Raw genomic sequence first — 23,126 nt, 5'->3', positions numbered from 1 at the left:
TGCTATAAACACACCGTTTTGGAGCATTTGTTGTGGTACAAACACTTCTTCTACTTCAGTATCAAAACTGATTGGTCTAATTACCTCAGATCTCGCTGGGAGAGGTATCGTGAGATGTTCAGGACAATCATGCAGGGTAATATTATATTCACATGGTACTTCGTCGGTCAAGATTAATAGGTCTTGTTCACCGCTAAAGTCCAATATGCATTTATACTTCCTGATGAAATCCATACCTATAATTCCGTCTCCGAGTATCGGAAAGTTGTCTTCAACTACATGAAATTCATGTTTAATTGAGATATTTCGTAATAGGAGTTCGGTTTTAACTTTTCCAATCGTGGTTATTAAACCTTGTCCTATTCCGTTGATGTTCACTTTTTCATTTTCCGTTATAGGATCATAAAGAACTTGACTGCGTTTTATTACCGAAATGTCCGCGCCAGTGTCTACTAAAAGTGTCGACATAGAGTTGTTCATTGTTGAACGTGGTTTAAAATAGCTGTAGGAGTTGATATTTATATTATAAATCTTTATTGAGTATTTTGGGGGTCTTGCCCGTTTTCCGAATCATTTTCAGATTCATTTTCAGTGACCATTGTATTGATTCTATTATTTTGATTTCTACCGCGATAATTATTGTTGCGGTTGCCCGTATGATTGCCAGTATTATTGGTATTATTCTGATACCATTGGCGTCTGTTATTATTATTGTTATTGTTTCGGCGATAGTTTTGGCTTATATTCCCAGGATTATTTTGATTAGAATTTCTAGTATTATTTAACCTATTGTTATATCCCTTGGGAAATTGACTATTTTGTCTTTGTCTTGGAGGTCTATTTTGAATTCTACTGTATGCTAAAATAGAGTTAGGCTGACCGTAAGCTTCGGTACAGCTGCTTATAAATTTTGACATTACTTCATTAAGGTCATGGAATGTTCCTGACTCCATAATGAGTTTTACTCTGTCATTGGAGACATTTTTTATTATAGCTTTTGTTGCTGTGTTTGTAGCGTACTTTGTTGCAACGTTGGTTGGTAATCCGTCTTTTATATAGGATGTTTCTAATTTCCTAGTGAGATCTTCGATCTCCTTGGCGTAAGCTGTGGCAGTCTTGCCCAGTTGTCTTACGTTCATTAGTTTTGCAGTTACCACATCCACGGATTCACCTTTGACTGTATTCGAAAGTTTAGCTATTATTTCCGATAGAGTTGTTTCGTCAGAAATTAGGTTACGGGCTGTACCACGTAGTTTAGTTTTAACTAGCTGAATTGCCACGGCCTCATGGTTTTCCCTAATAGTTCCTACTAGATTTAACGCGTCCAGAAAGCTTTGAAGGTTCTCTGCCGAGCCATCAAAGTCTGGTATAAGTTTAGAGGCTGTGTTTAGAAATTCAACTACTGTCTGTGTCATTTTGACTGAAGATGTTTGATTTTGTTTCACTTCAATAATTTCGGGTAGAGGTACAAACTCTATTTGTTCATGTATACTCTGGGGTACTTGTATTTTTAGACCTTTACGTGTTGCAACGTTTAGTAGTTTTTCACGTATGTCCAGATAAAAAGAGTCGGCGAAAGTTTTATGAGCCTGTGTCAGTCGTGAATAGTTGACATTAAACAAGACTCTTAGTTGTTCTAATTGTTGCACAAGAATGTTAAAGTGTTTATTCACAGTTTCTTGTTTTGTGTCTCTATCAGTGTTTATACACTTATAAGACCTTTGGAATCTTTCTTTTATTAGTCGTGCTTTATAAATAATTTGTTCCCATTCCATTTAGCCTTTTGGGAATTATCATGAGACAGATTTTAATTGAAATTATGTAAGTAAATTTCTATAATCAAACAAAAAAAAAAAAAAAAAATTTTCAGACTTAGGTAGGAACGCATAATTATTAATAAATGTTAATGGGCTAATTATGATATATAATAAGGCTCAAATATAGAATTAAGCGAACGAGGTATAAGATAAAAATTATGTAAAAATTCATTGCTTTGGAGCTTGATTTTTAGACTTTGTCCAAATCTACACCCATAGACCGTCTTAAATAACTTTTTTTTTAGAGATTTTTTATGTAATTGGTATAATGTGACTACTAGTTGTAGCGCTAGGATACCTATTATGATACCCAGATATACTATTGGGTATTCTATTGAGACTTTCACCTCATTGATCACATTAGCATTAGGGTTTGTGATTTTAGAATCGTGATTACCCATGTTGTGATTCTTCACGATGAGAAAAAAAGGATTTAAAAAAAAAAAAAAATAAGTTCATACAAGAAATGTCAGCGTTCGTTTTTCACGTTAATGTTTACAAAGTTTTCTAAAAATGATAGGTAACAATTCCTAGATAGTAACGTGAAGGTTAATAAGTTGTGTAGTCTGGGGTCGTGTTAGTGCTTATATTAAGGGGATGGATGGCACCGAGTGGCATACTGTACACTCATATGTACCGTCGTACCAGGCACTGACAAGACGTTTTTGACTTCTATATTTTTTATATCATTAAATTCAATGCGGGATAGTGCGTCTGCCGCATGGTTATCTCTTCCCCTAAGATACTCTACGACAAAGTCGTATTCTTCAAGGTCAAGTCTCATCCTCATTAATTTAGATGACGGATTTTTTAAAGAAAATAAATAGGATAGAGGCCTGTGCTCACTTCGGATCAAGAACTTTTTCCCATAGATGTATGGTCGAAAATATTGTATTGCCCAATGTATGACGGTAAGTTCTTGCTCTATAGTTGATTTATTTGATTCGCCTTTTGTAAAAGCTTTTGAGGCGAAGGCAATAGGCATTTGCATGCCATTGGTTTCTTGGCTTAGAACAGATCCGCATGCAAATTTACTTGCATCGGTTGTTATGCAAAATTGTTTTGAAAAATCTGGGTATTGCAAAATATGTGGGCTCAAAAGTTGAGTTTTGAAATAGTTGAATGCTTTTTCACATTCATGAGTCCATTCAAATTTTACGTTTTTTCTAGATAGTCTAGTGATATGACGAGAATATTCTGCGAAACAGGGAATAAATCTCCTATAATAATTGCAGAATGCTATAAAGCGTTTAGCTTCATCAGCATTTTTCGGTGTAGGATAGTTTTTAATTACTGAAAATTTTTCGTCATCTGGTAAAATACCCTTGTTTGTACACTTGTGACCCAAAAACGTCACCTCTTGACGAAAGAAGAAACACTTGTCAGGGTGCAGTTTTAGGTTATACTTTTTACACAAGTTAAATACATCTTTAAGATTTTGCATCATATGGGCAGTAGAACATCCGATGACAATTAAGTCATCCATGTACACAAAAGCTTGGATGGGTGACAATCCAGCAAATGCTAGTGTCATCATCCTTTGAAATGAGTTAGGTGCCACTTTTAGTCCGTAAGGCAATCTTTTAAACCTGAACGAACCATTATCAGTAGAAAAGGACGTGATATCTCTTGATTCGTCTTCTAATTCTATTTGATGAAACCCAGAGATAAGATCTAGGCATGAAAAATATTTTGCTCTACCTAATTGATCTAATATGTCATCTATGCGAGGTAATGGGAACTTATCGGCCATTAATTTTTTGTTAACTCCCCTATAGTCAACTACTAATCTCCATCTTTTATGATTATTACCTGGTAGGCTTTTCTTAGGCACCAAAAGTAATGGGCTATTATAATCAGATATAGATGGTTCTATTATGTCGTCATCTATCAGTTTTTGGACTTGCTTATTGATTTCCTCCTTTTGAGAGTGAGGAGTTCGGTAATTTTTAATATAAACTGGTTGTTTATCATTAAGGCGCAATTTTTGTTTATAAAAGTTGTTGGTCGTTATTTTATCCGACTCAAGCGCAAAAATGTCTATAAACTCAGAACATAACTGTGTTAGTTCCGTTTTTACGAAATCTGGAAATTTTTTTGATAATTTCTTCAGTTTTTCACTGTTGTTATTATTTTTATTTTCCGAACTAACGTTGGCTATTCTATAGTCACTAAGTTTTTGAACTTTAATTTTGCAGTTTTGTATCATAATATCCCTGTCAGTTACGTTAATGATTTTCACTAGAGGGTTAGACTTTGTTGTTATGGTGTTTGCTATAAACACACCGTTTTGGAGCATTTGTTGTGGTACAAACACTTCTTCTACTTCAGTATCAAAACTGATTGGTCTAATTACCTCAGATCTCGCTGGGAGAGGTATCGTGAGATGTTCAGGACAATCATGCAGGGTAATATTATATTCACATGGTACTTCGTCGGTCAAGATTAATAGGTCTTGTTCACCGCTAAAGTCCAATATGCATTTATACTTCCTGATGAAATCCATACCTATAATTCCGTCTCCGAGTATCGGAAAGTTGTCTTCAACTACATGAAATTCATGTTTAATTGAGATATTTCGTAATAGGAGTTCGGTTTTAACTTTTCCAATCGTGGTTATTAAACCTTGTCCTATTCCGTTGATGTTCACTTTTTCATTTTCCGTTATAGGATCATAAAGAACTTGACTGCGTTTTATTACCGAAATGTCCGCGCCAGTGTCTACTAAAAGTGTCGACATAGAGTTGTTCATTGTTGAACGTGGTTTAAAATAGCTGTAGGAGTTGATATTTATATTATAAATCTTTATTGAGTATCTTGGGGGTCTTGCCCGTTTTCCGAATCATTTTCAGATTCATTTTCAGTGACCATTGTATTGATTCTATTATTTTGATTTCTACCGCGATAATTATTGTTGCGGTTGCCCGTATGATTGCCAGTATTATTGGTATTATTCTGATACCATTGGCGTCTGTTATTATTATTGTTATTGTTTCGGCGATAGTTTTGGCTTATATTCCCAGGATTATTTTGATTAGAATTTCTAGTATTATTTAACCTATTGTTATATCCCTTGGGAAATTGACTATTTTGTCTTTGTCTTGGAGGTCTATTTTGAATTCTACTGTATGCTAAAATAGAGTTAGGCTGACCGTAAGCTTCGGTACAGCTGCTTATAAATTTTGACATTACTTCATTAAGGTCATGGAATGTTCCTGACTCCATAATGAGTTTTACTCTGTCATTGGAGACATTTTTTATTATAGCTTTTGTTGCTGTGTTTGTAGCGTACTTTGTTGCAACGTTGGTTGGTAATCCGTCTTTTATATAGGATGTTTCTAATTTCCTAGTGAGATCTTCGATCTCCTTGGCGTAAGCTGTGGCAGTCTTGCCCAGTTGTCTTACGTTCATTAGTTTTGCAGTTACCACATCCACGGATTCACCTTTGACTGTATTCGAAAGTTTAGCTATTATTTCCGATAGAGTTGTTTCGTCAGAAATTAGGTTACGGGCTGTACCACGTAGTTTAGTTTTAACTAGCTGAATTGCCACGGCCTCATGGTTTTCCCTAATAGTTCCTACTAGATTTAACGCGTCCAGAAAGCTTTGAAGGTTCTCTGCCGAGCCATCAAAGTCTGGTATAAGTTTAGAGGCTGTGTTTAGAAATTCAACTACTGTCTGTGTCATTTTGACTGAAGATGTTTGATTTTGTTTCACTTCAATAATTTCGGGTAGAGGTACAAACTCTATTTGTTCATGTATACTCTGGGGTACTTGTATTTTTAGACCTTTACGTGTTGCAACGTTTAGTAGTTTTTCACGTATGTCCAGATAAAAAGAGTCGGCGAAAGTTTTATGAGCCTGTGTCAGTCGTGAATAGTTGACATTAAACAAGACTCTTAGTTGTTCTAATTGTTGCACAAGAATGTTAAAGTGTTTATTCACAGTTTCTTGTTTTGTGTCTCTATCAGTGTTTATACACTTATAAGACCTTTGGAATCTTTCTTTTATTAGTCGTGCTTTATAAATAATTTGTTCCCATTCCATTTAGCCTTTTGGGAATTATCATGAGTCAGATTTTAATTGAAATTATGTAAGTAAATTTCTATAATCAAACAAAAAAAAAATTTTTTTTCAGACTTAGGTAGGAACGCATAATTATTAATAAATGTTAATGGGCTAATTATGATATATAATAAGGCTCAAATATAGAATTAAGCGAACGAGGTATAAGATAAAAATTATGTAAAAATTCATTGCTTTGGAGCTTGATTTTTAGACTTTGTCCAAATCTACACCCATAGACCGTCTTAAATAACTTTTTTTTAGAGATTTTTTATGTAATTGGTATAATGTGACTACTAGTTGTAGCGCTAGGATACCTATTATGATACCCAGATATACTATTGGGTATTCTATTGAGACTTTCACCTCATTGATCACATTAGCATTAGGGTTTGTGATTTTAGAATCGTGATTACCCATGTTGTGATTCTTCACGATGAGAAAAAAAAGGATTTTTTTTTTTAAAAAATAAGTTCATACAAGAAATGTCAGCGTTCGTTTTTCACGTTAATGTTTACAAAGTTTTCTAAAAATGATAGGTAACAATTCCTAGATAGTAACGTGAAGGTTAATAAGTTGTGTAGTCTGGGGTCGTGTTAGTGCTTATATTAAGGGGATGGATGGCACCGCGTGGCATACTGTACACTCATATGTACCGTCGTACCAGGCACTGTCAACCATGGGTCAAAACCAATTTTAGACCCAACTAGGTTTAACCCTTAAATTTATGCAGTACTGGAGGGACTCGTAAGTGTCGCAGTAATGCAGTTTTAGTATAATTATAATTACTTAAAATTTAGTGTTATTCACCGCTCCATTTACAATATTTTTTTTGAAATAAGGCTTAATTATCTTAAACAAAAATAAAATATGTTTTTATAATAATTTAAGTATTTTAAAGTTGAATTCATTCTGCTGCTGAAAATCCTGCTAATGTCCTTTTTTGTTTTTGTTGTTGTTTCTGCTATTCTTGTTATTGTAGTTAAGGCTCTACATGTTGAAAAGCTGTCTGTTGTTTTTATAAGATTTTAAGGCTTTCATTGGTTGACGTGTTTACTCCTTGTTGATTTCCTTCGAAAGAGAGTATGGGGAGGGCAAGAGTAATATTTTCTAGTTGTTGTCTCTTCCTTTTAAAGTTGTTTTTGTGGAAAAAGCCTTTTTGTTTGTTATTATCTTTTATTATTTTGAGTCTTTTGGGGTTTTTTTTTTTTTTTTAGAAAAATGTCTTCTTTTTATTGTATTATATTTAGCTTTTTCTTGTTATTTTTCAAATGTTTTCTTTTTTTTTATTTTTTTTTATTTGGTGGGCTTTTTTTTTAATGTATTTTCCTTAAAGTTTTAACTGAATTTGTTGTTGGTTAATGTCATTTTTATGTTTTTTTTTTTTTTTTATTATAAATTACTGAGTGTTTATTTAAATTTAAATTTTGTCTTTAAAAGTCTATTTTATTATATATCACTTTTGAACTCAAATTTAGTTTATAAAGGGATTTTTATTATATAAACAATAAATAAACTCCTGGCAGGATCGCCATGTAATATTCGTAATATTTGTATTTATTATTTATTAAATTTAAAAATGTAAGTTGATCTACATGATAAACATACATGATAATAGGGTGGGTGACTGAACATGCTCTTTTATTACATGTACTCTTTTGAAAGCTTTTGAGTTTTTTATACCCTCCACCACCATCAGTGGTGATAGAGGGTATATATAACTTTGTCATTCCGTGTGTAACACCAAGAAATATTCATCTGAGACCCAACAAAGTATATATATTCTTGGACCTTATGAAATTCTGAGTCGATTTAGCTATGTCCGTCTGTCCGTCCGTCCGTCCGTCTGTCTGTCTGTCTGTATAAAACATTCTCACGTTAACACGAAGCAACAAAAATTAACGAAATTCTCCCAAAATATTTATTATTGTCCTAGGCAGTTTGGTATTGAAAATGAGCAAAATCGGTTCACACCGGGAAAAGTTATGAATCAAAATTTGAAACAACCTCGAAAAAAATAAGCATTTTTTACACATTCTGATGTAATTTTCTCGAAAACTGTGAATGATAATTCCATGAAAATCAGCATACATTCGTTTCTATACAAGAGCTTGATTCCCGCTGAAAATTGCCTGAATCGGTCCACAATTTCATATACCTCCCATACAAAAGTACATATTCCCGGAAAATGGGTTTTTTATTAATAACTTCCGTCACAATGTCGAAATCTTTACAAAATTTTACAAATTAAAATCTTATGACAATAGAAATCATTCAGAGAAAAATTTTCTGGATCGGTCCATAATTGGACATAGCTCCAATACAAGGTCCCCTCCCGAAAATAACTTAAACGCACATAATTCATTTCTAAATCAAGTTATCTATATAAAATTTGGTACAAGTATTGCCCTCACATACAGAAGTATTACTTTGACATTTTTTTTTCCATCGGTCCATAATTGGTCATAGCTCCCATACAAGGTCCCCTCCCGAAAATCACTTAAACGCGCATAACTCATTACTAACATAAGACATCCATATACAATTTGGTACAAGTATTACTCATGTGCACAGAAATATTATTGTGAATTTTTTTTCCGATCGGTCCATTATTGGTCATAGCTCCCATACAAGGTCCTATCCCTAAAATCACTTAAACGCGCATAACTCATTACAAAATTAAGATATCCATATAAAATTTGGTACATGTATTACTCTCACATACAGAAATATTACTGAGAAATTTTTTTTCTGATCGGTCCCATACACGGTCCCCTCCCGAAAATCACTGTGGAATTTTTTTCCTATCGGTCCATCCTTGGTCATAACTCCCATGCAAGGTTCCCTCCCGAAAATCACATAAACGCACATAACTCATTACAAAATATTGATATCCATACATTTAGCACAAATATTGCTCTTATATACATAAATTACACTATAAAATTGTTTTACGATCGGTCCATACTTGGTCATAGCTCTCATACTAGGCCCCCTCCAGAAAATTACTTAAATGTACAATATTAATTACCAAATAATGATATAGATACAGAATTTTGAAATTTTGTTTTTATATACACAAGGTCCTCTTTCGAAAATCTCTTAAATGCACATTACTCATTACCAAATAAAGCTATTGATACAAAAATTCTATTTCAAGATTTTTGCACGATCGGTTCATAACACACATTACTTATTACTAAATTACGATATAGATACAAAATTTTACTGAAATATAGCTTTCATTTCCAGAAGTTTTGCTTAACGAATTTTTTACGATCGGTCTATAATTGGTCATATCTCCCATACTAGGTCCTGCCCCTAAAACCGTATTTAACTAGTTGCATTATCAATTTGTGTAGAACAAAATTATATATATGTATTTTGATAATCCTTAAATCTTTCACACACATGCATACATGCAAATTAATAAAAATCGCCAAGCGTTGGTAATGTTCAATAAATCTTGGAATTGTAATAGATTTGAGCTGTTTGAATCTACGGATTTTTCTATTTAAGATATGAGAAAACTTTTTTCTACAAATATTTGATCAATTAGAAAAGTATTAATATAAAAGCAGCTGGTGGAGGGTATTGAAGATTCGGCTCAGCCGAATATAGCACTCTAACTTGTTTTTCTATTTAAGATATGAGAAAACTTTTTTCTACAAATATTTGATCAATTAGAAAAGTATTAATATAAAAGCAGCTGGTGGAGGGTATTGAAGATTCGGCTCAGCCGAATATAGCACTCTAACTTGTTTTATTTCTTTTAATGAGTTAAAAGTCATTAATTAATACGCAACAAGAAGGGTAATAAAAGATTTTTAATCCCCAATTCAGGTCTTTTTGCATACAGACATTGAAGAGTTAACATTAAAAAAGTGTGGAAAGATATAAATTAAAAAGAAAAAAAAACGTGTTATACAGTTAAAGTTTCTGTAATTTGATCACGTTTAATTAAATATTGTCTAAAATGTTTAAAACCCGAATTTAAGAAAAATCTTGTGTTAATTTCAAAATTTTTAATAATTTTTACATTAATCCATCTGAAAATATATAACAATGTAAATATTTAGTGCCTTATGTCATTTTATTGTAATTGTATACATAGGAATTCAAATACTCTCGAGGAGTCTTCTCGGAAGACACGTGGTTCAACCACCTGTCCATTCCACCACCCTCGAGAGACATAACGAGCGGTATTACCCATGGAAACACTCCATCATATTTTCCACCACACAATTTCAAAAAGATCTTAGATGTTGTATAACTAGAGAACACATGGTTGCGAAAGAAATTTAGACAGGCCTATTCAACATAATCTACGCATTACATCACGACATATACATGGTTTGAACCGAGTCTACCTAAAGTTTGGACAAATAAAAATCCTTAAATAATCTTCAGCCTAAAACGTGAAATTAGAATACTGACCTAAAATAGTCTATATTTAGTATTGATTTACTAAATCTAACATTAATTTTATTAATAGCAACCAATATCTAATATGTCTTAATCCAGTTAAAAATTTCTTACAAATAATATCACAAAGTTCCTAAAACATTAGCACCAAAGTTCTTATAACTACTATCACAAATTATCTATACCTAAGTAATATCACAAAACTTCTACATCTAACATCACCAAACGCTATAAGTTTATGAACTAATTTCTTTAAATTTATTTACGTATTTTCAATATAACAAATATTATCAAAATATCAGTATTGAATATCATAAGCAACTAATCTTGCCATGATTATTACCTAATCTTTTATTTCCTACTTATTATGTCTACTAATTTAAATCTATACAAAAACAAGTTAGAGTGCTATATTCGGCTGAGCCGAATCTTCAATACCCTCCACCAGCTGCTTTTATATTAATACTTTTCTAATTGATCAAATATTTGTAGAAAAAAGTTTTCTCATATCTTAAATAGAAAAATCCGTAGATTCAAACAGCTCAAATCTATTACAATTCCAAGATTTATTGAACATTACCAACGCTTGGCGATTTTTATTAATTTGCATGTATGCATGTGTGTGAAAGATTTAAGGATTATCAAAATACATATATATAATTTTGTTCTACACAAATTGATAATGCAACTAGTTAAATACGGTTTTAGGGGCAGGACCTAGTATGGGAGATATGACCAATTATAGACCGATCGTAAAAAATTCGTTAAGCAAAACTTCTGGAAATGAAAGCTATATTTCAGTAAAATTTTGTATCTATATCGTAATTTAGTAATAAGTAATGTGTGTTATGAACCGATCGTGCAAAAATCTTGAAATAGAATTTTTGTATCAATAGCTTTATTTGGTAATGAGTAATGTGCATTTAAGAGATTTTCGAAAGAGGACCTTGTGTATATAAAAACAAAATTTCAAAATTCTGTATCTATATCATTATTTGGTAATTAATATTGTACATTTAAGTAATTTTCTGGAGGGGGCCTAGTATGAGAGCTATGACCAAGTATGGACCGATCGTAAAACAATTTTATAGTGTAATTTATGTATATAAGAGCAATATTTGTGCTAAATGTATGGATATCAATATTTTGTAATGAGTTATGTGCGTTTATGTGATTTTCGGGAGGGAACCTTGCATGGGAGTTATGACCAAGGATGGACCGATAGGAAAAAAATTCCACAGTGATTTTCGGGAGGGGACCGTGTATGGGACCGATCAGAAAAAAAATTTCTCAGTAATATTTCTGTATGTGAGAGTAATACATGTACCAAATTTTATATGGATATCTTAATTTTGTAATGAGTTATGCGCGTTTAAGTGATTTTAGGGATAGGACCTTGTATGGGAGCTATGACCAATAATGGACCGATCGGAAAAAAATTCACAATAATATTTCTGTGCACATGAGTAATACTTGTACCAAATTGTATATGGATGTCTTATGTTAGTAATGAGTTATGCGCGTTTAAGTGATTTTCGGGAGGGGACCTTGTATGGGAGCTATGACCAATTATGGACCGATGGAAAAAAAATGTCAAAGTAATACTTCTGTATGTGAGGGCAATACTTGTACCAAATTTTATATAGATAACTTGATTTAGAAATGAATTATGTGCGTTTAAGTTATTTTCGGGAGGGGACCTTGTATTGGAGCTATGTCCAATTATGGACCGATCCAGAAAATTTTTCTCTGAATGATTTCTATTGTCATAAGATTTTAATTTGTAAAATTTTGTAAAGATTTCGACATTGTGACGGAAGTTATTAATAAAAAACCCATTTTCCGGGAATATGTACTTTTGTATGGGAGGTATATGAAATTGTGGACCGATTCAGGCAATTTTCAGCGGGAATCAAGCTCTTGTATAGAAACGAATGTATGCTGATTTTCATGGAATTATCATTCACAGTTTTCGAGAAAATTACATCAGAATGTGTAAAAAATGCTTATTTTTTTCGAGGTTGTTTCAAATTTTGATTCATAACTTTTCCCGGTGTGAACCGATTTTGCTCATTTTCAATACCAAACTGCCTAGGACAATAATAAATATTTTGGGAGAATTTCGTTAATTTTTGTTGCTTCGTGTTAACGTGAGAATGTTTTATACAGACAGACAGACAGACAGACGGACGGACGGACGGACGGACAGACGGACATAGCTAAATCGACTCAGAATTTCATAAGGTCCAAGAATATATATACTTTGTTGGGTCTCAGATGAATATTTCTTGGTGTTACACACGGAATGACAAAGTTATATATACCCTCTATCACCACTGATGGTGGTGGAGGGTATAAAAAAAAAAAAACTACAACAATTCAAAAAGAACATGTCCTACTTCCTATTCTAAAACTGACCTAAATTAAAAACAAAATATAACACTTTATATGTATACAACTAATGTATGTATAAGATAAAAGCTAAGTCTAAAATTTTATATTTTTTTGTTCTAATCTAAGCTAAAAACTCCTAATCATAAACCTTAACATTATCCCTTATACATAAAAATATACGTATATGTAGATCATTAACATACTAATGTTAATTTATATAAATTTTGACAACAACAATTCCAACCACAGCAGAAGGTCTGCAGCGTCGATGGAATCAACCAAAGTCCCGTAAGTTTGTAATTTTGCTCTTATTTCTTTGATTTACATACCTACATATTTACGTATATTTACGTGTAATTTGATTTTGTTTTACACTTATCTCTTTAAATTACAATTTACTAAGTTTTAATTGATTATTTTTCGTAAGTAAGAACAATAACAAAGATATTATATAGAATTTACTCATTAGTTTAAAGAGAAATATGAATTGTGCTAACTCTTATTAAAAGAGTAATGTAAAAGTTAATGTGAGCTTAAAATTTCTTTGTTATTGTTCTTCTTATTCTAAATTAGTCGCTAAATTTTGTCAACTTTCAAACATACATATTTATAATATACATACTTATAATAATTTTGTAAATGATCATTATCCATAAATTTGATTTCTCTTGTATATATATTGGAACTGAAATAATGAAATAAGAACTCTTTTAATGTGATTCTTCAGGGTCGTAGGTAGGTGTGTTCGGGGTTTTTTATATATATATATTTTAGCCCAAGAAAAAAACTATGGTTGGGAGGGATAAGGGGCCACAGCATTTCCATTTAGCTGCTACAATAGGCAAAAACAATAAGGTCTGAAGAGTATGTACATTATTTCAGTTGGATAGTTAAGGGCATTCAAACGCACGTATTTTTTTGTAATTCGGTCTATATGCGGAACAAAGAACCTCGCCCACAACTCCCGAACAAGCTAGTCTGCAAGACGTGCGTGAAGTTCCAGGTATTGATCATTTCGAACACTTTTCATTTTTATAGAACTCAGTCATAATTAGATTTATGCAGGGAAACCGAAACTTGTGTGTCGACTTAAGAAACAAAATGATTACAAAGAATGGCGCCCAACGTGGGGCCCAAGGTCATTTCAAATTTGTATAAGGCAAATACCTAGTTTAAGACAATAACACCTTAGTTTTGTCATTACAATGATTTTTGGGAACTCATATATGTATTTAAAACATCTTACTATATCTAGAATTTTTAACCAGGAAATAAAATATATCATGCTTAAGAAGTTATTTTTAAGAACTATTTCACATAGTGTAATGTCCAATTTGGTTTAGCCAAGAATGTAAGAACTTATTATGCATAGATGGAAGTAGTATTCTTATACAATCCACTTTGAATTTTAGGTGTATTCATTCCTTAATGTTAGTGAGATAGTTTGTTGAAATGTACTTGTGGTTAGATTAGTCTGTTATGGAATTATCGGATTATTTTGAAGGCTAAATGTTCGGAATTATGTGTTTGAAGTTCAGAACTTATAACTCACACCGTCCACTTTTAAAATTCAAAAATTATCAGTTCATTTCATATTAGATTATCAAAACCAAAACTTCTACTTTACAATAATGTTTTTTTTTTTTTTTGCCAACACATTTAGAAATACACACAATTTTACTGAAAACCCAATGAAGATTCATGCATAATATATTGTTTAGAAAAACTAAAAGAATTATTTGAAAATGTCGCTAGTGCATAGCAATGAAAATTTACCATCTCTAGTGGAAGGAAATAAGACACAAACATGTTCCATTTGTAAGAAAGATTACGAGATTGACGATATCATTGTATCAACTCCTTGCGATCACGTTTTTCATAAAGACTGTATAGTCAATGTCCTCAGAGAAACGCAAGCTTGTAGTTTTTGTGGCAAAGCTTGTCGACAGACAAAGCTTAAATCCTACAATATTTTATCAGGGTCTGAAAGTCAGAATTTGCCAAATTCATTAAATACTGATAATAACACCAGTCGTGGAGCAATACCAAAAGTTGTTAATCAATCTCAATCCAAAGTGTTCAATCCTAGACGTAATTTAAATTTCAATCAGCAAACTCCTAGAGTAGATAACAATCCGAATGGAAGAATATCTGTTGATAATTTACTAAATATTTCCCAAGGCAATTTAGGTAACCAAAATGCTCAATTTAATGATATGAATCAAAATATTAGTGATAATACATTGCAAGCACTTATAAATGAGGCAGTTAGAAAACAATTGGCTTCTATTAGTCTAAATTCAAATACCAATTTCAGGCAAAGTTTTAGTAATATTAACCCAGTTAATCCGAATCGAGATTTTCAGAATGAAGATAATAGGTCTAATCACAGCAGGAACTTTTCAAACCGAAATAATTCTAATCGTGAAAATTTTAGCAGACAAAATCTTTATCAAAACTTTGAGTATTCTACTGAAAAGATATCAAACATAATGTCAGGTTGACATATCAAATTTAGTGGACAAGACGAGGAAGGATTGTCAGTTGATAATTTTATATACAGAGTACAGTCCCTGACAATTCAAAGCTTGCGCGGAGATTTCGACGTATTATGTAGACATATACATTTACTTTTCTCTGGCAAAGCTATAGACTGGTTCTGGCGCTTCAAAGATTTGATTGGGACACCTTATGTACCGAATTAAGAAACCAGTTTCGTGATCGACGTACTGATTTTGACCTAAAAGAGCAAATCAGACGTAGGAAACAAAGAATTGGAGAAAAATTTGATTTATTTTAAGATTCCATTTTGCAAATTACAGATAGGTTACAAACACCTATTTCGGATTTTGAATTAATAGAAATTATAAAACGCAATCTTAATCCAGAAGTTAGAAAAGAACTTTAACATTTCGATATTGTGTCAATATCTCAATTAAGAGAATTTGTTAGAAAACATGAAATTCTTGAGGAAGAATTGGATAGTCGAAGATCAAATAGGAATTTTACTTCTCGAAAACTAGTATCCGAAATTGATGATTATGTAGGTGAAAATGATCAAATTAGTATTGAGGATATTCACGAAATTATCTGCTGGAATTGTTCTGAGAAAGGACATCGTTTTGAAGACTGTCTAGGAGAGAGAAGAATATTCTGTTATGGGTGTGGAGCACCAAATATTTTTAAACCAAACTGCACCAAATGCAATAAATTTTCAAAAAACTATCAAGCTCCACCCAGACCCAAACAATACCAATCAAAAGCGACACAGATGTAACTTCGACTTCATGTCAAACTGATTTCAAACAATTTTTTTTAAACTCAGATTCATACAAACCAACTTTTTCCAATTTAGATAATATTCCCCTATATTTTAAGCCATACCACATTAGATTACTAGAATACCAAAAGGTTAGATCACGCATATTCAATGAAGAATTTAGTGTTAAAATTATTGCACATAAAACTAGGAGAAATACAAGAAGATTACGAGAATTCTGGAAGAAAGTAATTAAAAATCGTAAAAATATATGCTCTGCAATAATACCTCCAAACCACCATTCAGATATAAGACCTTTTACTACTGTCCGTATATTCGACGAAGACGTTGTTGGGCAACGGTCTCAGTATTTGCATCTGACTGACTTTTTAAATAAAAATAAACATCCATATGAAAAATTTAAACTTAGTTTGAGAACCGCTGATGGTACTGTACACCCTACGTTAGATAGTGTTACTACTACTGTAACTTTCAGAGGCGTGTCAAAACCGTTAACATTCCTTATTATTCCACATTTAAAACAAAATTTGTACTTAGGGGTAGATTTCGTTAGATTATTTGGACTGGCGAAAGATTTATTTTTAGATACAACGACCTTTGGCGAGAACTTGGAAATAGATGATATTGATTTAAATGATAATGTACATAGTGTGAACCCTGAACAAAAAGCTAGACTTATTTCTGCTATAAATTCGTTTCCGTCATATTCAAAAAAGGGTCTTGGACGAACCACTCTTGTAACTCACGTTATTGACACGGCTGATAATAAGCCAATCAAACAACGATATTTTGCGGTTTCTCCTGCAATTGAAAAATTGTTATCCGCTGAAATTGACCGTATGCTTAAACTTGGAGTTATCGAAGAATCCCAGAGTCCTTGGTCATCGCCTGTGGCTCTAGTACAAAAGCCAGGGAAGGTACGACTGTGTTTAGACGCTCGGAAGGTGAACAGTGTCATGGTAAAAGATGCTTATCCTTTGCCGTTAATCGATGGAATACTCAGTAGGCTTCCTAAGGCCACATTCATTACGAGTCTTGACCTTAAGGATGCCTTCTGGCAGATTCCATTGGATCAAAGGAAAGACAGCTTTTACGGTGCCTGGGCGTCCTTTATACCAGTTCGTGACCATGCCCTTTGGCTTATGTAACGCGCCACAGACGATGTTCAGACTCATGGATAAAGTCATACCTGCAAATTTACGTTCAAAGGTATTCGTATACTTGGACGACTTGCTCTTAATGACAGAAACTTTTGACGAACACATTCTGCTTTTACATGAAGTTGCTCTTCATATTCGAAAAGCTAACCTTACTATCAATATTGAAAAGAGTAAGTTTTTACTAAAATCCGTAAAATATTTAGGACATATAATCGGCCATGGAATAATCACAACTGACCCAGACAAAATACAAGCGATTCAGAACTTTCCGTTACCAACGTCCGTCCGTCAATTACGTAGGTTTCTAGGCATTTGTGGGTGGTATAGACGTTTTGTCCGTAATTTTGCTTCTTTAACTGCTCCCCTTACAGACATGTTAAAGAAATCTAGACAGGTTGTTTGGTCCGATGACTCCAAAAACTCATTCAATGCACTAAAAAATGCACTCACAGCTCCGGTGTTGCATAATCCGGATTTTTCACGTCCATTTTCAATACAGTGCGATGCTAGTAAATATGGGGTTGGGGCGGTACTCGCACAGCGGGCAGATGACCAGGACGAAGTACCGATAGCCTTCATGAGCCATAAACTAAACACTGCTCAGGCCAATTATTCAGTGTCGGAACAAGAATGTCTTGCTGCTGTAATGGCAGTAAAGAAGTTTCGGGCATACGTGGAAGGCCAAGAATTTGAAATTATTACTGACCATGCATCATTAAAATGGCTCATGAAGCAGACCGACTTACACGGACGACTAGCAAGGTGGGCTTTAAAACTACAAGGCTTTAATTTTAAAATTTGCCACCGAAAGGGAAGCCAAAATGTTGTGCCCGATTCCTTGTCAAGGATGTATTCTGAGAATAATGAAGAGTTCACCATAGTCGATAACATAAGTACTGACGAAATAGAAAATTCACTAGAAATAGATTTAAAATCTAGAGAATTTAAGTCTGATGAGTATTTATCCTTAGTAGATAGACTTAAAACACATTTGGATCGTTTTCCCGATATTAGAATAATAGATGGTTTTGTATATAGGAGATATGAACACGCTACAGGACAAGAGTTACAGGAGCAGTTGTCTTGGAAACTGTGGATACCATCTGCATTAAGACATGAACTAGTACAGCGAGCTCATGATCATCCCTTATGTGCCCATGGTGGATTAGGTAAAACTTTAAATAGGTTGAAACAGTTCTTCTATTGGCCTAAATTGGCGAAACAAGTAGCTGATTATATAAAATCTTGCGAAATTTGTAAACAAACAAAGGCTCCTCAATGTTTGAGACCTCCGATGGGACAGCAAGCAACTTCAGATCGCATTTTCCAAAGACTGTACCTGGATTTATTAGGTCCGTATCCCAGATCTTCTGCAGGAAACATAGGGATCATTATAGTATTGGACCATATGTCGAAATTTTTGGTTCTAGGAGCCCATACGAAAATCTACAGCCAGCTGTATAGTTGAATTCTTGGAAAAACGTATTTTTCACATATTTGGCGTGCCAGAATCTGTGACAACAGATTCTGATTTACGAAACACTAAATTGTTAGAAGACCCTGGTGTGAATTTAAAAACGGATGAAAAATTGGAATTGATACGGGAAAAAGCTAGAGAAAATCTCCGAAAATTATACGAACGGAATCTAAAAAGTTACAGACCAGTCAATTATGAAATTGGGCAAATAGTTTATAGGAGAAATTTCGCTCAATCCAAAGCTATAGATCACTTTAATAGCAAGTTAGCTAATCAATTCGAAAAGGCTAAAATAACAGCAAAATACGGTTCAAGTTATTATCAATTACAGGACATGACAGGCAAAGATATCGGCAAATTCCATGCTAAAGACATTCGAACTTAGTTGTCATCCAAATTTTGAAAACATAGTATAAGACTTATAAAATTGTGCAGAAAAAAAATAGTCTTCAGCTTTTGTTTCACTGAATTCAGTTCAACACAACCTGTTTTGTAATATCTCAAATATTTCGTGTTAATAAAATATAATTTTTATGTGTACATTAGAAAATGTATCAATATTTTTAATAAGTACTTTAGTTTACAATTGGTACTTTTGTACGCAAGGGTAATTTCTTTACACTTACTGAAATTTACCCAACACTGTTAAAGGTTCTCACATTTAGAAATAATCATATGTTATTATCACTTATTTCTTTTTGTACAGATATCATGTAAGTTGATCTACATGATAAACATACATGATAATAGGGTGGGTGACTGAACATGCTCTTTTATTACATGTACTCTTTTGAAAGCTTTTGAGTTTTTTTATTTCTTTTAATGAGTTAAAAGTCATTAATTAATACGCAAAAAGAAGGGTAATAAAAGATTTTTAATCCCCAATTCAGGTCTTTTTGCATACAGACATTGAGGAATTAACATTAAAAAAGTGTGGAAAGATATAAATTAAAAAGAAAAAAAAAAAACGTGTTATACAGTTAAAGTTTCTGTAATTTGATCACGTTTAATTAAATATTGTCTAAAATTTTTAAAAACCGAATTTAAGAAAAATCTTGTGTTAATTTCAAAATTTTTAATAATTTTATATTAATCCATCTGAATCCATCATTTTATTGGAATTCATAAGTGTAATTGTATACATAGGAATTCAAATACTCTCGAGGAGTCTTCTCGGAAGACACGTGGTCCAACCACCTGTCCATTCCACCACTCCGAGAGACATAACGAGCGGTATTACCCATGGAAACACTCCATCATATTTCCACCACACAATTTCAAAAAGATCTTACATGTTGTATAACTAGAGAACACATGGTTGCGAAAGAAATTTACACAGGCCTATTCAACATAATCTACGCATTACATCACGACATATCACATGGTTTGAACCGAGTCTACCTAAAGTTTGGACAAATAAAAATCCTTAAATAATCTTCAGCCTAAAACGTGAAATTAGAATACTGACCTAAAATAGTCTATATTTAGTATTGATTTACTAAATCTAACATTAATTTTATTAATAGCAACCAATATCTAATATGTCTTAATCCAGTTAAAAATTTCTTACAAATAATATCACAAAGTTCCTAAAACATAAGCACCAAAGTTCTTATAACTACTATCACAAATTATCTATACCTAAGTAATAGCACAAAACTTCTACATCTAACATCACCAAACGCTATAAGTTTATGAACTAATTTCTTTAAATTTATTTACGTATTTTCAATATAACAAATATTATCAAAATATCAGTATTGAATATCATAAGCAACTAATCTTGCCATGATTATTACCTAATCTTTTATTTCCTACTTATTATGTCTACTAATTTAAATCTATACCAAAAAAAAACTACAACAATTCAAAAAGAACATGTCCTACTTCCTATTCTAAAACTGACCTAAATTCAAAACAAAATATAACACTTATATGTATACAACTAATGTATGTATAAGATAAAAGCTAAGTCTAAAACCTTATATATTTTTTTGTTCTAATCTAAGCTAAAAACTCCTAATCATAAACCTTAACATTATCCCTTATACATAAAAATATACGTATATGTAGATCATTAACATACTAATGTTAATTTATATAAATTTTGACAACAACAATTCCAACCACAGCAGAAGGCCTTCAGCGTCGATGGAATCAACCAAAATCCTGTAAGTTTGTAATTTTGCTCTTATTTCTTTGATTTACATACCTACATATTTACGTATATTTACGTGTAATTTGATTTTGTTTTACACTTATCTCTTTAAATTACAATTTACTAAGTTTTAATTGATTATTTTCGTAAGTAAGAACAATAACAAAGACATTATATAGAATTTACTCATTTGTTTAAAGAGAAATATGAATTGTGCTAACTCTTATTAAAAGAGTAATGTAAAAGTTAATGTGAGCTTAAAATTTCTTTGTTATTGTTCTTCTTATTCTAAATTAGTCGCTAAATTTTGTCAACTTTCAAACATACATATTTATAATATACATACTTATAATTATTTTGTAAATGATCATTATCCATAAATTTGATTTCCCTTGAATATATATTGAAACTGAAATAATGAAATAAGAACTCTTTTAATGTGATTATTCAGGGTCGTAGGTAAAAGTAGGTGTGTTCGGGGTTTTTTTATGTATATATTTTAGCCCAAGAAAAAAACTATGGTTGGGAGGGATAAGGGGCCACAGCAGTTCCATCTAGCTGTTAGAATAGGCAAAAACAGTAAGGTCTGAAGAGTATGTACATTATTTCAGTTGGATAGTTAAGGCATTCAAACGCACGTATTTTTTTTTTTTTTTTTGTAATTCGGTCTATATGCGGAACAAAGAACCTCGCCCACAACTCCCGAACAAGCTAGTCTGCAAGACGTGCGTGAAGTTCCAGGTATTGATCATTTCGAACACTTTTCATTTTTATAGAACTCAGTCATAATTAGATTTATGCAGGGAAACCGAAACTTGTGTGTCGACTTAAGAAACAAAATGATTACAAAGGGTAAAACAAAGGTTAGGGAATTGTTACTACATATTGGAAGATATTGAAAATAGCAAAAACATTGCGACATATCATGCAAAGGATATAAAGACTTGATTGTGTTTTCCGGCTAATCTTTTACGAAAATTCTATAAGATTATACGGGTTGTAATGTACAATCGGCGTTTCAAATCTTATATTTTGTTTAGATATATTTTTTTTTGTAGAAAAAACTTAGATTTAATGTTTATAAATAAATTTTGAATTTTTAACGGTTGATGATAAATTATGAAATTCTTACCAAATATTCCTATTAATTTTTTTTTTTTTATTTTTTTTTATTTTTGTGAAAACAAATTTTCTCTAAAATTTTATTTATCCCTTTATCCCTTCTAAGGGATAAATTAAATTTTAGAGAAAATTTGTTTTCACAAAAATAAAAAAAAAATAAAAAAATACTCACGCGTAGCCAAGGAGTATTCGAGTTTAAGTTTTGAAGATGAACCCTGCAGATGCCCCAGGGACGGCGCTGTGGCGGCTCAAAGTAGGGTACCTACGACATTTTTGTTTTTCATCCAAATACAAAGATTTTTATATTTTCTGACTCGGGGGAGTTTTCCAGATTTTTCCTACCGAGCGCGTCCCCGGGTGGCGGATAGGGGGTGGTGATGGACCATCTGTCCTCTCCCAGCTTTAATTTCACTTAAGCTGAGGGAGGGCAGATTGTCCACCACCTGGGAATATTATATTCCCCGCGGACCAAAAAACTGCAAAAAAAAAAACAAATATGGAAAATAAAAATAAAAAGATAAAAGTTACGGTGCAGGGCCTAAATAACCCAGTACCGGCGGCAAGTGTTGATCTACTCGCGAGTCACGTGTCGTCGTCATCCTGCAATCGTGAGCAGAATACTACTACGGAGGTGGGTACCTTGGCCTCCGTGGCGGACAATGCGTCAAGTGTACAGCATGCCGCTGGGGTGAAAGAGAAGGATGTACTCGGAGAGAGCTCTAAGCTACCTCAGCCTTTAAATATAGGTGAGGGTTCCGACTCTGAATCCTCAGATGATAATAATAATACCATTATAGCAAATCCCAAAAAGGATGAAGTAGAGCAAATGGTGAAAGAGGTGAGTGATAGCATAGCTAAACTACCTATTACTAAGAAAAGACTTTCTGGAGCACAGAGGAGGAAGTTGAAAAAGATGCTTCAGGAAATCATAGTTAGTCAATCCCACGACAACCCAAAGGAAAAATCGGACTCTCTCACAAGATCTGAGGCAAAAAGGATCAGGTCTCCCGAGGAGTTGACAACTGAGAATAAACCTAAGAAGAAAAAGAGCTCCCCGTCTTCTAATACACAGTCGAAGCAAAGCCATACTTCACTCAAAGGAATCTCAAGTGAGAATCCTGCGAGTAAGGGTGACAACGCCAAGCCAGATATTCCGAAGACGAACACGTCGGCGAAATCAACCTCGAAGGTAAGGGAATCTCAAAAGAAGCCCCGAAAAACGAGGAAG

General features: G+C 32.9%; 2 protein-coding genes across 2 annotated transcripts; both read right to left on the bottom strand.

Annotated features, from left to right (window-relative positions):
• Positions 1–533: 533 nt before the first annotated feature.
• LOC119610183 (diacylglycerol kinase A-like) lies at positions 534–1,775 on the bottom strand. Its single transcript, XM_037965312.1, has one exon. The coding sequence runs from the start codon at positions 1,773–1,775 to the stop codon at positions 534–536; it is 1,242 nt and encodes a 413-aa protein (XP_037821240.1).
• A 2,847-nt stretch (positions 1,776–4,622) lies between these two features.
• On the bottom strand, positions 4,623–5,864 carry LOC119610182 (diacylglycerol kinase A-like). The gene has a single exon (XM_037965310.1). It carries the CDS (start codon positions 5,862–5,864, stop codon positions 4,623–4,625), a length of 1,242 nt encoding a protein of 413 aa, XP_037821238.1.
• Between the last annotated feature and the right edge of the window lie 17,262 nt (positions 5,865–23,126).

Source organism: Lucilia sericata, unplaced genomic scaffold (assembly GCF_015586225.1).
Source record: "Lucilia sericata isolate MDLA Ls3-8-SP2 unplaced genomic scaffold, ASM1558622v1 Contig001135F_arrow, whole genome shotgun sequence".
In the NCBI taxonomy this organism is placed as follows: domain Eukaryota; kingdom Metazoa; phylum Arthropoda; class Insecta; order Diptera; family Calliphoridae; genus Lucilia; species Lucilia sericata.
This window is presented reverse-complemented; position numbering and strand designations above follow the sequence as displayed.

What these genes read in the sequence shown, in the direction of transcription:
- LOC119610183 (XM_037965312.1), bottom strand. Translation starts at nt 1,775, where the DNA reads ATGGAATGGGAACAAATTATTTATAAAGCACGACTAATAAAAGAAAGA.
- LOC119610182 (XM_037965310.1), bottom strand. Translation starts at nt 5,864, where the DNA reads ATGGAATGGGAACAAATTATTTATAAAGCACGACTAATAAAAGAAAGA.